The 15,927-nt window shown below is 60.4% G+C and overlaps 1 protein-coding gene and 1 long non-coding RNA gene across 4 annotated transcripts; one reads left to right on the forward strand and one right to left on the reverse strand.

The window, feature by feature from the left end:
- Positions 1–531: 531 nt before the first annotated feature.
- On the reverse strand, positions 532–2,234 carry ZNRF4 (zinc and ring finger 4). Its single transcript, XM_008512382.2, has one exon. The coding sequence runs from the start codon at positions 1,923–1,925 to the stop codon at positions 852–854; it is 1,074 nt and encodes a 357-aa protein (XP_008510604.2). The 5' UTR covers positions 1,926–2,234; the 3' UTR covers positions 532–851.
- A 48-nt stretch (positions 2,235–2,282) lies between these two features.
- Positions 2,283–3,789, forward strand: LOC103544934 (uncharacterized). 3 transcript variants are annotated; one of them, XR_543288.2, is made up of 3 exons: positions 2,283–2,564; positions 2,951–3,094; positions 3,518–3,789. It is a non-coding gene; the product is annotated as an uncharacterized lncRNA (long non-coding RNA). The 3 variants fall into 3 exon arrangements; XR_543289.2 differs by having other exon boundaries at positions 2,301–2,564; positions 3,449–3,789; XR_011540748.1 differs by having other exon boundaries at positions 2,330–2,564; positions 2,907–3,094.
- Positions 3,790–15,927: the final 12,138 nt, after the last annotated feature.

The following is a 15,927-nucleotide window of genomic DNA, read 5'->3' on the forward strand; positions in this document are numbered from 1 at the left end:
AGGTCTCGTCCCGGGTGCTGCGGGGGGCTGAGCAGCATCCCTGGTCCCCACCCGCTCGATGCCAGGAGACCCCCCAGTGTGACAGTCACAGACGTCCCCAGACGCGGCCCTGTGTCCCCTGGGGGCAGCATCCTCACCCCCGTTGAGAATTACAGCTTTAGACACAATCAAAATATTCCCAGATGCAAAAACACGTGGGATTTGCACCAAAATAACAAGGGCTGGGGTGAGTGGCAGGTGGCAGATACGCGAGCGGCCGCGTGTCCACCGTGTCTAATCCGAGGGACGGGGGCCTGCTGGCGGGTGTCCCCAACTCACCCCCTCCCCTTGGGTGTGTTAGAGATTTTCCACCAGAAAAAGCCAGAATGGGCGGGGGCTGGGGCTCAAATGACCCCTGGAGCTGGGGTCGCCATCACGTACCCCCCGTTGCTGTCTGCGATGTGACGGACGCCCCGTGCTCACGTCAGACGTGACCCGTGCGGGGGAACCCCGGGCAGGGCACATGGGGACCCTCCACACCTGACCTGACGTGATTCCAGAGTAAGAAGTTTATTCGCAAAAAAGTGTGTCGACCAAGCAGCGAACCAGAGACCAGCGGCCCTGGAAGTGGGGACACGGGGACGCCGGCACAGAGCCGCGGTGGCCCTGACGGCACCCTCCCCGCGCCCCGTCTCTCCTCGCTCCCCCGTGGACACCGGCAGCCACCTGGGGCTCAGCTGAGACGGGCCACGCACGGCTGGCACGGGGCGTGCCCCCGACCCCCAGCAGCCAGCGCGAGAATCCGCTTTCAAACCCGCTTTATTCTCCGCCAGCCGGGGGTCAGGGTGCAGGTGGGGGGCGATCCGTGGGCCTCAGGGGGCACCCGGGGACCCCTCCGAGGATGCCTCAGCCTCCACGGTCCCCAGGGACGTGGCACCGCGGTGGTGACGGGCCGGGCTGGCCCGGGCCAGCAGCTCCAGCCTCCGGGAGCGCAGCCGGGCCTGGATGGCCCAGACGGGGGGCCGGCGGCCGGGCAGCGAGGGGTCCTCGTCCCCGAAGCTGTCGGCGGTGGAGTCGGAGCCGTCCTCCGTGCCGGCCACCGACTGCTTGCACACGGGGCAGGCGCGCCGGGCGCCCCGCGAGAACCAGAGGTCGATGCACTTGCAGTGGTAGGTGTGCGCGCACGGCAGGATCTTCAGCCGGTCGCCCTCCTCGTACTCGTCCAGGCAGACGGCGCACAGGTTGCTGTGCCGCGTGAAGGTGCACACCTGTGCCTTCTGGCACGCCTGGGTCTCGACCGTCCTCTCCGCGTGCCACCGGGCCCACAGCCACCTCCACAGCCGCCGCAGCACAAAGGCGGCCGACGCCAGCAGGGCCAGCGCGCGGCCGAGGACCCAGGACGCGGCCAGCAAGGGATGGCAGTCCGGCTCCGGGCACGGCAGGTAGTCGGGCAGCAGGAGGACATGCGCCAGCTTGTCGCAGCGCACCAGGACCCGCAGGTCCTGCGAGGCGGCCTCGCCCACGAACACCGACGGGATGGTGATACGATGCCGCACGTCCTCGTAGACGTGGGCCATGAGCACCAGCTCGTCCGAATGCACGTTGTGCACGATGGCCGCCTCGAAGCCGGCGCGCTGGGCGTGCAACACCTTGAGGTCGAAGGTGCAATCGTAGCGGCGGATCAGCACGATGGCGCCCAAGGAGCCGTTGCCCGGCCGCGGGGGCCCCTCGATGGGGTGGCACGCGTTGGCCGGCTTGGCCTCCATCAGGTAGCCACGCACGCCCTGGGGGGCCAGGGGCGCCCCGAACAGGGCCTGCGAGCCCGCGAAGTCCACCGCGCTCCCGTTGCCGGTCAGCACGACGCGCACCACAGCCCTCGAGGGTGCCAGCAGGGCGCACAGGATCAGAGACACCTGTACAGCCCCCCGGGCCAGCGCCCGCCCCATGGTCGCCTCCTGCGGCCGCCGTGTGGAGTTAGGTCCCGCTGGGGACAGCAGACGGGGGGGCCTGTGGGCATCTCCGGGGCCTCCCCGGGGGGCCCGTGCCCGGGGTGGGGCAGGGGGGTGGTCTCGAACAGGGGGCACCGAGGCCGTCACCCAGAGCGGCGGGGACCCGGGCGGCTAGGCGGAAACGGGGCCCCGGGGCAGCGCGCTCTGCATCGTGTCGCGGGAGGAGCTGCCCTGCCCGGGCGGCTGTGCTGGCAGAGGACACTGAGGCCAGGAGGCCCCAGGGTTCTAGAGGCCACCGGCCTCTGTGACATCGTCCTGCTGTGTAGCCTGTCCCCCAGGAGCCCCCCGTTGCCTGGGCCTGGGGCCGGGACAGAATTCCTGGGTCTCTGACCCAGGGGCCTGGGCGGCCTCTGAAGAACCTTCTGGAAGGTTCAGAGCATCGCCGTCTGCTGGACCTCAGTGGGGACCACAAAGTGGGCTGGCGGCCCCCGCGGACACAGATCCAGCCCCCAAATTCATCCTCCAGGAGCGTCCCATCCCTGTGCCTCCCAGAGGCCCACCGAGGACGGTGCCAAGGTCACACCTAGAGATTCCCAAAAGGACCTGGGCTTGTTCGGGGCACCCATGCCCCATGAGGTCTGTTTTTCTAGCCCAAATTCCTCCCCTCGTCCCTCTCTCCCTCTCGATCCCTCAGCTGCGGCCAAAGGGGCCTCCTCGCTGTTCTTCCCACATGCCAGGCCTGGTCCTGCCCCAGGGCCTTTGCACGGGCTGTGCCCTCTGCCTGGAATGCCCCTTCTCCCCAGGCCTGATTCTCACGACTCAGGTCTGGGCTCCTACATCCTCAGGGTCTAACTGGACTTGACCTGGAGAGATGGAGAAGTGCCAAGATCTGGGCTGGGCTGGCAGGGTTGGGGGGCCCCGAGTCCTCACCACCAGGTCGGCCTCCAGACCTGCACCAGCTTTATTCTCTCACCTCAGAGCTTCCTCACCACCCAGCTCTCGCAGTGTTCCCTGTGCCCCAGCCAGAGCCCCGGATGACAGCCTCAAGTCCTATCCACCTCCTCACCTCCCAAAACCTCCCACCCTGAGTCCGTCTCCTGCCCGGCTAAGCGGCCTGCTCAAGTCTCAATTCCTGGCTCTCCCATTGACATGCTGTGTGACATCAGGTAACTCACTTAACCTCTCTGGGCCCCCATTTTGCAATCTGTAAAATGGGCCCACCGATGGGGAACTTATCTTATGGGACTGGTGGTGGGAGAATTAGATGAGATGATGTGGGATGAGCGCTCAGCATGGGGTCTGACTTCATCCTTCTCCCAGACCAGACCCGCCTCTGGGTTGCAACCCTCCACGCCACGTTGGTTGCCACAAGGCAGTCCTGGATTTTGCTAAAACCTCCATCCTCTGGGCTCTCGCGTGGCCCCCCCTACCCCCAAGAGGAAGCCCGTGCCCCTCCTCTGGGGCTGGCAAGCCCCCCAGTGTCGCCCCCTGCCCATCTCAAAAGCCTGAATGTTTTTCAGTGCTCCGGAGGCACCATGACTTCTTGACATCTCGACCTTTGCACATGCTGTTCCCTCTGCCGGGAACAGAATTCTGTCTCCTCAGCTGCACCTTCCCAGGCTGGCTTATTCTTCAGGATTTCTCAGTTGGTCTAATACCGCCAATGGCAGAGAAGAGACACAGGGACATGTGTGACAACAGGGGCAGAGATAGGGTGACATGTCTACAAGTTGCCAGCAGCCCCCCGGAGCCGGGAAAGGGGCACGGAACAGATTCTCCCTCTGATTCCCCAAGAAGGAACCAGCCCTGCCGCCACCTTGAATCAGGAGAGAATAAATCTGTCGTGTTAACTCGTGTTAAACCCCCTGGTTTGTGGTGCTTTGTTACAGCGCGTGCAGGAAACGCGTACGTGCTGGAATCTTTGTCCCGGGGTCCGGGTTGGGTGCGGCCAGCCAAAGGCACGGGGTCACCACGCTGAGACTCGAGGATGAGTAAGGGTGAAGTTGGCATCAGGGGGCAGAGAACGGCATGCTGGGAACGTGTGCAGCATGTGAAAAGGTCCTGCGGTGAGCAAGAGACGGAGAGAAAGAGAGAGAAAGTGTTGAAAGGTTGGAAAGAGCCAGCCATTCAGAGCAGCTGGAAGGATGGTCTCAGTCGAGGACGGGAGAGACTCGGGGAAGGACAGGCAGTGCGAGGCCGGGACCTTGACGGCCAGTGGCCTCAGGGTTTACAGAGAACGACGGGGGAGCCGCAGAAAAGCTTACAGTAAAGGCAGGACATGGCTGGGTGGTTCCCGTTTCCGCGTTATACATTCTGCGTTGCTGGGATCTTTTGCGACGGGCATGAACTCACTTATTTCTCCCCGAGTTAAAGAGATGCGGGTTTTCAAAAGGGTCCTCTGGTTGGTGGGGGGACGGGGAGGGGGCCCGTGTGCAGGGGGGGTCTGGGCAAGCCCGAGATCTAACACCCCTGGGGAGCAGCCCAGAACCCCTGCCTTATGGGGGTCAGGGGGCGAACACCCCGTCCCTCTCGCCCCTCCAGTGACAGGACTCTGGGGCACATGTCCCACACCATGTCCTAGAGGCCCGGCGGATGAAGCCCCAGCTGCCCCTGGACGATGCTTCCTTCCCGGGCTGCCTTCCTTTTCCCATCTCCCTTCCCCGACGCCCCTCCCAGCGTCTTTTGAGATCACTTCCAAAGTAAATAACTTTCATTCAAATTCTCGTCTCGGCGCCCGCTTCTGGGGGGGCCCAAACCAAGATGCCTCCCGAGAACAAAAGAACGCCGGGGAAAGCAGAAGGAAGAGCCCCAGGGAGACCCGAGTCCTAAACACATCCGAGCGCCCCAATCCAGCTGAGCCTGAAGGCCACACAGCACCTGTGCCCGTGTTATATGAACTCGTATGTTCCCTTTTTTGCCTAAGAGAGAGCTTCCGTCTTCATAAAACTGACCTCGTGCCTCCTCAGGCTGACCTGGCCTCTCCCGCGTCTCTCTGTCTCTCCTCTCTCTGCATCTCTCTGTCTGGCCATTTCTGTCTCGTCCTGAACCTCCGTCTGCCCTGTCTCGCCCTCCCTCCATCTCTGTCTTTCTGTTCCTCCGTCGGTGTCTCTGCCTCCATCTCTGTTCCTCTGTCTCTCACTTTCTGTCTCATCTTTTCTGTGTCTCTGTCTCCATGTCTCTGTGACTATCTCTGTTGTGTGTCTCTGTCTTGCTCTCTGTCTCTGTCCTCGTCTCTCCATGTGTGTCTTTCTCTGTCTCTCGGTCACTTTGTCCCTGTCCCCTTTTGTCTTTCTCTCTGACTTAAGCGCTCTTCTTATCTCTCATGTTTCTTTCTGCGGGTCCCTCTGTCTGTCTCTCTCGGGCTGTGTCTATCTCTGTACGTCTCTGTCTCTCTCTCCATTTCCACTCCCCAGCCCCACGCCTGGCCCGAGGATATACAGTGGATTTTGTCAGCTTGATGCCACAGACACACCTTCGTGGACCCAGATGAGCCTAAAACGGTGCAAGGCGGGGAGCTGGGCTTCAGGCCCCACGCGGCCCTCGCTTCCCGTCTCAGCATCTCGGCTTCCCCATCCATAAGATGACGATGACGGATGCAGGGTCCACAGACGCTTTCTGAACACGGTCGCCCGGGGACCCTCCCGTCGCCCTTTGAACTTGGGAACTGCTCTCCCTCGTTCCTCCCAGGAGGAAGCCGGCATGCAGACAGGGGACCGTCCCTGACCAAGTTCCACAGCTGAGAAGGGGCTGGACGCCTCCTCCATCCCCAGGCTCCCCAAACCTCCTGCCCCGTCCGTGGCTTTGTCCCAGCCTGGCCACCACCCCGGGCCGGGCGTCAGGCTGCAAATTAACAGGCTTGCTGTCTGAGGTCAGACCGCTTCATTTGTCTTCCCGCCTTTCTCGCTCCAAGGTCCCGATTTTCATGTCGGAATAATTAAACGGGTGGGGACGGGAAATACTGCCGGGGAGAGGGATCTGTCTGCACAGGATGATGAGCTGGGCACTGGACAAAACCCTTGACATTCTGGAGATGGTATTCTGGCCGAGAGGAGGGGAGGCAGCCAATGAACTAATTAACTAAATGAAGAAACCAACCATCAAAGAAAGTAATTCCAGGGTGGGAAGGGCTGTGAGGAAATGAAGCAGGCCTTGTGCTTGAGAGAGGGCGGCACTGGTTGGGGTGCTCACGGAAGGTCTCCTCGAGGTGGGAACATTGGAATGGAAGCTTGAAGTGAGGGAAGACCTTTGCTTCTAGAACATTCTTGGGGTGCCACCAAATCAAACTCCCTGAGCACCTGGGGCTGGTGGATTGGTGTCATTTCCTTTCGTTTATTTGTTCATCAAATACTTGCTAAGGCCCTACTGTGCGCCAGGCCCTGGGCTGGCCACTGGGGACACAGACGTGACCAGGACTGACCCAGTCCCCACCCTCCTGTGGCTCCGTCCAGCGATGGAGGAAAACGTTCGAACAAATGAACAAGAATATTTGAAATGGCGATAAGTTCCAGGAGGGAAGTAACATGATGAGGAGACAAGATCAAGTGGCTGAGAAGCAGGTCAATGGAAGAATGCTAGAATTCTTGGGTGAACGTTTCAGGAGAAATGGGATATTTGCATAGCATCAAAGTAACCCTCCCAAGACACTTACTAATTTGAAAAAGTAAAAAAGTAACTTTCCAGTGGGGAAATCTGGCAGACACCGTCGTAACCACGGGGTCAAGGTTAACATCACTGGTGACGAGACACATCCACCTCGCGTGCCTCCTGACACCCCGCACTGGGGAGGATGTGCCATCGCCCCTGTGGGATTCTGGGCAGAGACGCACGGCCCCACTGTAATCACCGGCCGACATGAGACAGACCCAAATTGAGGGACGATCTACGAAGTCCCTGGCCAGGGGTCTTCACAGGTGTCAAGGTCATGGAGGACGAGGAAGGGCTGAGGAACTTCCCCAGAGTGGAGGATGCTGGGGAGTGTGACGATGAAAGGCAACGAGTGGTCCTGGATGGGATCCCGGAGCAGGAAGAGGACATTCGTGGAAAAACTGATGAAATTCGAATAAGATGTGTAGATTCATCACTGATATCGTACCCACACTATTTTCCCGGTTTGGAGCACCGTGCCAGGTTATGTAAAAGGCTACTGTTAGGGAAAGCTGGGGGAAGGGGATACGGGAACTTCGTACTTCCTGCAACTTGTATTTCTGCAACTTTTCGGTAAGTCTAGAATTATTTCAAAAGAAAATGTTTTTTTAAAAAGCACCAAAGAGCCTTAAGGCACTAAAAAGAAGGTGAAGGAGGAAGACGGGGAGGAAGGAAAGCAAGAGGCCAGGATGGCGGGCACGGGGGCTGGGAGTGAAGGGGTCACCGGCTTGATTACCAAGGGTCTTGTAGGTCACAACAACCTGGAAAGCAAATTTGCCCGTTATTTTATCTCAAAACGAGTTTATTCGGGAATAGCCCCAAGAATCGGAATTTCAGGTTGTGCCCCTGTTACGGCAAAGCATACACAATCCGGGAAACACAGCAGGGAGCTGCTTTTATAGAGAAAAGGAGTGGGCGGGGCTGTTCTAAAGCAAGTCCATTGGAGGGAAGTAACAGTTCAGGGTGGCAACGGCTTCTCATTGGCTGGGCTGCTGCGTTTCTCATTGGCTAGACTGCAGTATTTCTCACTGGCTGGGATGCAGTGTTTCTCATTGGCTGAGCTGTGGTGCTTCTCATTGGCTGGGCTGCAGCATTTCTCATTGGCTGAGCTGTGGCATTTCTCATTGGCTGGGCTGCAGTGTTTCTCATTGGCTGAGCTGTGGCATTTCTCATTGGCTGGGCTGCAGTGTTTCTGATTGGTTGGGCTGTTGCCAGGTGGGGAGAGAAATCTTCCTTCAGTAGGAAAGTCGTTTTACCTCCTTTGCAAGATGCGAGCTTACGTCTCTCCCTGTTTGGAGTAACTGACTTGTGATGAGGCCTGAGAGCTCCCCCATGGGCTTTCCCGACTCCAATTTATTAAGCTTTCTTTGCTTCACTTCTGCAGGCATGATGGACAGTTTGCATTTTATCGTAATTGCACGCAGAGCCTGGCGCACCTGGGTTCCCCGCCAGCAGCCCCTGAGACAAGGATTTGGGCACAAGTCCTTTATGGGGGAGGCGATCCCCGGATGCCCCAGGGGAGCAGTGGGGAAGTGGGCGCCAGACAGGGTGCACTCATGAGCAGGTGACCATAGTGAGCAGATGGGGCTCAGTCCCACGGGGGACCTCGGGGAGACAGCACCCAGCTTGCAATTCAGAGATGCCCCACCCAAGGGAGGAGGGAGCTGAGGTACTTATGCACCAGCCCCTGCCAGTTATCGGTTGGGGGTGCTGGGGGGAGGGTGTGGCATGAATTCTGTGACACTTCCGGCCTGCCATGGGCGAACGGAGCAGGCTCAGGCAGAGAGTCAGAGCCGGGATGCCAGCCGGCAGCGCAGGGAAACTGCGGGGGCCCTGGGGATCTTTCCAGCTTTTAGAGCTGCACGGACCAATATGGCAGCCGCTGGCTACCTGTGCTTATTTAAATTCATTAAACTGAAATAAAACTCCAAATTCAGCTCCTCGCTCACACCCGCCACGTTTCAATTGCTCCATAGCCACACGTGGGTGACCGAGTTGGGCCGCACAGTTCTAGAACATTCCATCATCACGGAACGTTCTACTGGACTGCCCTGCCCTGGAGAACTTTAAGCAGGAGAATGGCACCATCTCATTGAGGCTCTAGGAGAATCCCTCTGGCTGCTGAGGAATAACAGTCGGTTGGGGGTGAGGGCAGAAGCTGGGAACCCGGGGAGGAGGCAGCCCAAGCATCCACGCTGGAAGTGATGGAGGCTCAGACCGGTGCAGTAGCAGTAGGGGTGGAGCAAAGCTGTTTGGAAGTGGCATCACCAGTCCCGACCATTTGGATGTAAGCGGTGAGGGGAGAGGAGGACGAGGAGGTGAGACCCAGACTCTGCTGTGAGAGGCAGGTGGAGATGGGATGGCCGCCCCCAGGATGGGGACCCAGGAGGAGAAGCCCATTCAGGGGCAGCTGCTGAGGTCTGTCGGGCCCCGCTGGGCCTGAAGGGTCAGGGAGAAATCCAGGGGGGCCGCCCAGTTGGCAGCTGGAGTCCAAGGGTGGAGGCCTGAGCAAATGTGGGAATTGGGGCCCCCGGGGCGCCCCGGCCACAGGTCCCGCTGGCAGCCGCTGGGCCGCGATGTCACTTGTCAGGCGGAAGAGAGCCTGGTCCCCAGGCTGGAAGGCGCAGCTTGCCTAAATGCTAACAAGTTTTGCCTCCGAACGGTGGCGGGCTGTGCGTGCGTGTGTATGTGTGTGTTTAATTCTGGAATGAATTTAATTCTAATTCCGCCGACTTTGGGGATGGCAAACAGCTGTCTTAATGACTTAAGCAGTGGGTTTAAAATAGCGAGCATCTGTTCGCCGTCTGAGCCAGCGCCCGCGAGGCTGCTCCGAGGCTCCGGGCTCACGGTTCCGGGGGCCTCGGTCGTGGCCCTGGAGGTGGGACCGAACGTGGGGCTGGCAGGTTTGGAGCCAGCCCTGTCACCAGGTCCCCCACCTGCCTCCCGGGATTTCTGCGACTTCGTCTGTTCGACTGGGGGCTGTGGACCCACCACGCCGGCCGTCCCCTGTGTTGGGACCAGGAGCGCACACAGCTGTGGCAGATCCGACCGGTCCCATGAGGTGACGGATTGTAAGCACACACCCTCCACCCCTCGGATGCTTCCTGGCTGTGTGGCCTGAATCGCCCTGTGCCTCAGTTTCCCCTAAATGGAGATAATGTCTCCCATTCCTGTAAAATGGAGATGAGGACGGTACCTAACACCAACAGTTGTGAAAAAGTGGAGATGAGTAAACACTCAACAAGCACGTGCTTACGGCGGTGCCGGGCAGACGGAGAGCCCTAGGTAAATGTGGAATGAATTTTTTCTTTTTACGAGTTCATAGATATAGAATAGAATTTCCAAGGGTGAAAAGGGATAGAGGGAAGAAATAACAGGGTGATGGAGGTCACAGAGGGGTCTGGGTGGGGCTGGTTTAGATGGAAAAGTCAGGGAGGGCTTCCCTGAGGAGGTGACCTTGGAGCTGAGATGTGAAGGAGGAAGAGGAGCCGCCCCCGTGCAAGTCGGTAGGACGGTAGTCCAGGCAGAGGGAACGGCAGGTGCAAAGGCCCTGAGGCAGGGCTGTGTTTGGGATTTCCGTGACTAGCAGTGCGACTGGAACAGAAGGAGCAAGGCCCGAACGTGAAGGAGCCTGCAGGTTGTGCTATGAAGTTGAGCACCCGGGAGCCACTGCAGATGGGGGAGGAGTGGCATCTGATTTGTAGCCAGACCCACAGCTCTCACTTCGGCTCCTGTGTGCACTTATTGAGCACCTGCTGGATACCAGGCCCTCGGGGGAGAGCGTGCAGAGTCAGAGTTGCTCACGGCCAAGCTGAGAAAGAGCCGGACGCTGAACGTGCCCGTGAGCTTCCATCCCGGTTCTGCGGGTGATGCTCCGGCTCGGACGGCCCTGGGTTCAGGTCCCAGCTCTGCCGCTTCCCAGCCACATGGCCTGTCCTCAGTTTCCCCTTCTTATCCCTGAACCGTCTCCCCGATGGGACAAGATGGTCCACGCGCAGCGCTTCAGCACGTTTCAAACGCTGAGCCTCATTTCTTACAAAGTGACGCTCGCACCCACCCCGTGACCCCGCGATTCCACTCCGAGGATGGACCCGAGGGGGTCGACAAGGCGCGTCCACGCGGAGCCCTGGACCATGTTCGGAGCATCTGCATCTGCCCAAACCGGAAATGACCCACACGTCCATCAACGCGGGATGGGTCCACCAAGAGCGGTCCACGCGGACGGTGGCACGTTCCTCCGCCACGAAGAGGCGCAAAGCGCGGGGACACGCAACCACGCGGACGAACCCCGAAACCACGACGCTGAGCCGGTGAGGCCGGGAACGCGCGCTATGGGATCCCTCGACGGGGCCCACCCACTTGTAGCGACCGAGGACAGGCCGGGGGTCGCCGGGAGAGCTGGGTGCGCGGCCGGGAGGAGCTCCAGAAGGACCCCGGGGAGGATGCATGTGTCCCCGTCCTGCTGGGCTCGCGGGTGCGCGTGCGCGCATGCGCACAAACACGCATCTGACCGCGTGCTTTAAATATTCGCCGTTTACCGCGGGCCCAGTTCACCTGCATGAAGCAGGAGAAACGAAATGAAATAACCAAACAAACAAAAAAAATCGCAGAGCCCGGGGTGCAGGGTGCAGGGGGGGCTGGGGGTCAGGTAATTTAGAAGAAGCTTCCAGAGGCTGGAGCCCAGGGCCACAGGTTGCACCACCACCCCCTCCCCCCTCCTCCCCCTCCCCGTCCCCCTCCCCTTCCTCCCCTTTTCCCTCCCCCTCCTCCCCCCTCCCCTCCTCCTCCCCTCCTCTTCCTCTCCCTCGCCTCCTCCCCCACCCCCTTCTTCCCCCTCCTCCCCCACCCCTCCCCTCCTCTTCCTCCTCCTCTCCCTCCTCCCCTCCCCCTCCTCCCCCTTCCCCTCCTCCCCTCCCCCTCCCCCTCTCCTCCCCCTCCCCCTCCTCCCCCTTCCCTCCTCCCCTCCCCTCCCCCTCTCCTCCCCCTCCCCCTCCTCCCCTCCTCCTCCCCTCCCCTCCCCGTCCCCCTCGCCTTCCTCCCCTTTCCCCTCCCTCTCCTCCCCCTCCTCCCCTCCCCTCCTCACTCCTCCCCCTCCTCCCCTCCTCCTCCCCTCCTCTTCCTCTCCCTCACCTCCTCCCCCACCCCCTTCTCCCCCCTCCTCCCCCACCCCTCCCCTCCCCTTCCTCCTCCTCTCCCTCCTCCCCTCCCCCTCCTCCCCTCCTCCTCCCTCTCCCCCTCCCCCTCCTCCCCTCTTCCCCTCCCCTTCCCTCTCCCCCTCCCCCCAATCCCAGGGAGGGAGCCCGCCGGCCTCGCCTCTCCAGGCCTCACGTTCTGCTCCCCGCCAACGAGACACAAGATGAATCGAGGCCATAAACGCGCGGCGCCGCCTAAATCTTTCCTGGGTCTGTGCGCGCACACGCGCGGCCCCGCACTGCCTCTCAGCATTTTTGTATTTTGCTTCTCTGTCCGTCCTTCCCCTGCCGGGGTCGCGGGCTCTCGAGGACACGGGGGAGCCTCAAGCTGAGGTTCAAGGAAGGGATGTTTGCAAGGTGGCGGCTGTGCTGGGAGGATGGGGGGCAGGTGGGGAAGGGGGGGGGGTCTGTGCCATGACCTCGCTCTTGGGGACAATCGGAGGCCCCTGTGTCATTATGAAAAGTGGCCAAGAGCCCCTCCCCTTTCCCAAAGGATCCCTCAACACTCATTTATTCACTCAGCAGACATTTCCCTGGGCTGTGGCAGTTTAGAGCGCAGACTTGAGATCAGAAAAAGACCTGGGTGGGTTTCAGCCTCCACAACTTCTTGGCTGTGTGACCTTGAATGAGCTCCTTTCCGTCTCTGGGCCTTGGTTTCTTTCTTTCTTTTTTTTTTGGTGAGGAAGATTGGCCCTGAGCGCACATCTGTTGCCAATCTTCCCCATTTTGCTTGAGGAAGAGTCACTCTGAGCTAACATCCATGCCCATCTTCCTCTATTTTTTGTATGTGAGACGCTGCCACAGCATCATGATCAGTGTGTAGGTCCACACCTGGATCCAAGCCTGCCAACCCTGACCCGCTGAAGCAGAGTGCGCAAACTTAGCCACTATGCCACCAGGCTGGCCGCTGGGCCTCAGTTTCCTCATCTGCAAGATGGAGATAATAATAGGATCCTCCATCATGGGGCTGCTGTGAGGCCTAAGTCAGATCTAAAATTCTTGTAAAGTTCTCAGTGTGGGACCAGGTACACAGTAGGTACTCAAACAGCTTAGCTGTCACGAAGTGGGTGTTATCACTGTTGGTTGAGCTCTGGGCCCTGCCCTGGAGCAGCTAAGGCAATGGAGGCTTGTCTGCCCTCCATGCTCAGACCTTATTTCCTCTTCTTCTTTCATCCTTGCACTTTACATAGGGAGGCTCAAGCCATGGAAGGGTTTGCTCAGGGCCTCAGTGCAGGACACGCCTGAGGGAATTCAGAGATGCCTCGATGGTCTCAAGGCCTGTTCTTTTAGCTGATAGGGAAACTGAGGCCCATAGAGAGCCAGAAAGGGCTCCCAGGCCTCCACCTCTGAGCCCAGCCCTGAATCTCAAGAGGAACCTCAGATCTTCCCAGTCACGTCCCTGCCTGTCCTCGGCGCTGCAGCCGCGGGAGCCGCCCGCCTGTAATTTACCAAATTTGACAGCGTCTTGGCACCGATGGCACAGCCTGAGCCAGTGGCATCTGTGGGGCTGTCACCTCCCACGCTGGGTCTGAGCGATGCACCGAGGGAGCGAGAGTCAGACACTTCTCAGACTTGGGGGACGGCTAGAGACTCTCACCGACCCTAAGGATGGACGGATCACGACCCCATTAGACAGACGTGGAAACTGAGGCTTCGGGATGGAAAGGAAGTCACCCCGGGTCACACGGGTACCCATCTGAGTCCCTCCTGTTGCTGGGGTCCGGGCTGGGGGCTTCAGTGACCAAGACAGACCCGGGCCCTGCCCCCTCAGGGCTCATGTCCTGTGGGTTTCTGGAGGAGGGGCTTTCCAGGGAGCGGAAACAGCCCGTGCAAAGGCCCTGCGGCAGGAGCCAGCTCGGCCTGGTTTCTGTTTTAATCTAAGGCGATGGGGAGCCGTAGGAGGGCTATGAGCAGGGGAGGGACACTAGGATGGACGGTGTCGTGGGCAGAATAATATCCCCCCGGGATGTCCTCATCCGGATGCTTGGAACCCATGGACATGGTACCTTACACCGTGCAGGGGGATAAACAGTGCGCGCCCCCCCCCAATTCACATCCACCCAGAGCCCCCGAGTGTGACCTTATTTGCACAGAGTGTCTTTGCAGGTGTCATTAGTCAAGGATGAAGTCGCCCCGGATATAGGGTGGGCCCTAAATCCAGGGACAGGTGTCCATATAAGGAGAGGACACAGGGACACAGGGAGAAGGTGGCCCTGTGAGCCACCAGCCAGGGGAACCCCTGGAGCCCCCGAAGCTGGACGAGGGACACGATGCGGCTGCTCACACTGACCAGCCCGGTGCTCGGTCGTTTTGGGGGGGACCGACCGCCAGACCCCGGGCCCGTTTCTGTGCCTGATGCCCGGCGGACCCGCCACCCTCGGCTGCCGGGGGGGGGGGGGGCAGCTGCAGGCAGAGCCTCCCCCAGCCCCCCTCCCACTCACTCCCCTTTTTGCAAATTGCAAGCATCACGAAGGTTCTGGAAAGCGGAGGTTGCAAACTGCGGCCCCCGGGGACCACATCCGGCCCCCAGACGTGTCTTTGGTGTCTCGGTGTTTAAATTAGTCAGCGATGTTTAAAGATCTGGAAGTTTCGTGCAGGGCTGGAACTGGACCATCAGAGGGTCTGACCCCACTGGGCGCCAGGTGGCAGAGGCTGAGAGGGGCCACCCTCGTTAGGCCGGGCAGGGGTCCCCATTCACCAGGGACCCGCTGAGAGGCATCGCCGTCCCCCAGGCCCCACACGACCTGCCCTGTCCCCTCCCCGCCCTCCCTCCTCCCTCTGTCGCCCTTCTCCCTCTGCTCCAGCCACACGGGCCTCCTTGCTCTTCCTCCAAAGCGCCAGGCATGATCCTGCCCCAGGGCCTTTGCACAGGCTGTGCCCTCTGCCTGGATTTCTCCTCCCGGCTCACCTCGCTTCTCCAGGCAAACTCTCATTTTTCAAATCAGGGCTCCAAGGGCCTTTCTTCCTTCCAGACGGATGGAGGAGGGAGCGAGGGATGGGGGTGCCCGAGAGAGAATGTGAGAGACGATCAAGAGGAGAAACCAGGCGGAGACGAGACGGGACAGGAGGCAGTGGGGGGCTGGGCGGTGGGGGGGGGGGGTCGTGGGGAGGGGGACCTGGGGCCGACCCCCGCCGTGTGGCACCCCCGCCCCCTCCTCCAGCGCGCGGGCTCTTGCGCATCCGCACGCGCCAGAGTCGCGGGAAATATTTCCTGCGCGGCTGACACTTTTGGCAAAATCCGAGCCCTGCGGCTTTTTTCCGCGCGGAAAACACGTCCATCAAAAGCGTCCCCGGTGCTGGCGGGCGGGGCTCCGGGGAGAGCGGGACGCGGCTGCGACTCTCTGCGGAGGGAGGGCGACATCAAAACGGGGGAAAGAGGAGGAAAAGAGCGGCCGCCGGCTCCGCCCGCTCCGTGCGCGCGCACGACCCCACCGTTTTCCGCAGTTTTCAGGGGAGGATGCTGAGCCCAGAGAGGGGAAGACACTTCCCCAAGGTCACACAGCAGAGCCTGGATTTGAACCCCCCACACACACATACACACACTCATCTTCCCCAAGGGTGCCTGGAAGAGCGTCTCCCCAAGAGGGAGAGGGGAGGAAAGGCAAGGGGGCCTGAGGGATCCGCATATGCCAGGGACGGCGTCCAACAGCTCCAGCGGCAGCCAGCAGCCAGCCCTCAGTTAAATGGGACCGAGTGGAGCCTAGAGGAGGTGTGCAAGCTGAGCGGGTCCACAGTGGTGGTGGGGACGGGTCTCCCTCGACTGCCTGCATCGTCCCTGTCACATCCCGGTCCCCACAAACCCCTAAGCCGGGAGAGAGTGTGGCGGCAGCAGCTGTGCAACCTTAAGCAAGTTGCTTAACCTCTCTGTGCCACAGTTTCCCTGTTGATGAGAGTAGACATAAAAAATAATCTCTAACTTTCAATTAAAAATGTTAGCATTCCAAAAGACGCTTGGGACAGGGCCTGGCACACAGTAGGTGCTTGTAAACGTGGAATATAATTAGGTGATTCCTGACCGAGGAGTGGGCAAACCCGGGCGTTGGGGGCCAGGGAGGGATCTTTGGTCCTGGAGCCCGAGCTGCCGCCTGGCTCCCGTGGCCAGGGATCGACTTTTCCAGAATGTGGCCCCTCCTCCCGGTTTCCATCCGGAGCCGCCGCCGCCG

The sequence above is a fragment of the Equus przewalskii genome, chromosome 6, assembly GCF_037783145.1.
Source record: "Equus przewalskii isolate Varuska chromosome 6, EquPr2, whole genome shotgun sequence".
Classification (NCBI taxonomy): domain Eukaryota; kingdom Metazoa; phylum Chordata; class Mammalia; order Perissodactyla; family Equidae; genus Equus; species Equus przewalskii.

Coding starts and splice junctions, on each gene's coding strand:
- ZNRF4 (XM_008512382.2), bottom strand. CDS start 1,925: ATGGGGCGGGCGCTGGCCCGGGGGGCTGTACAGGTGTCTCTGATCCTG.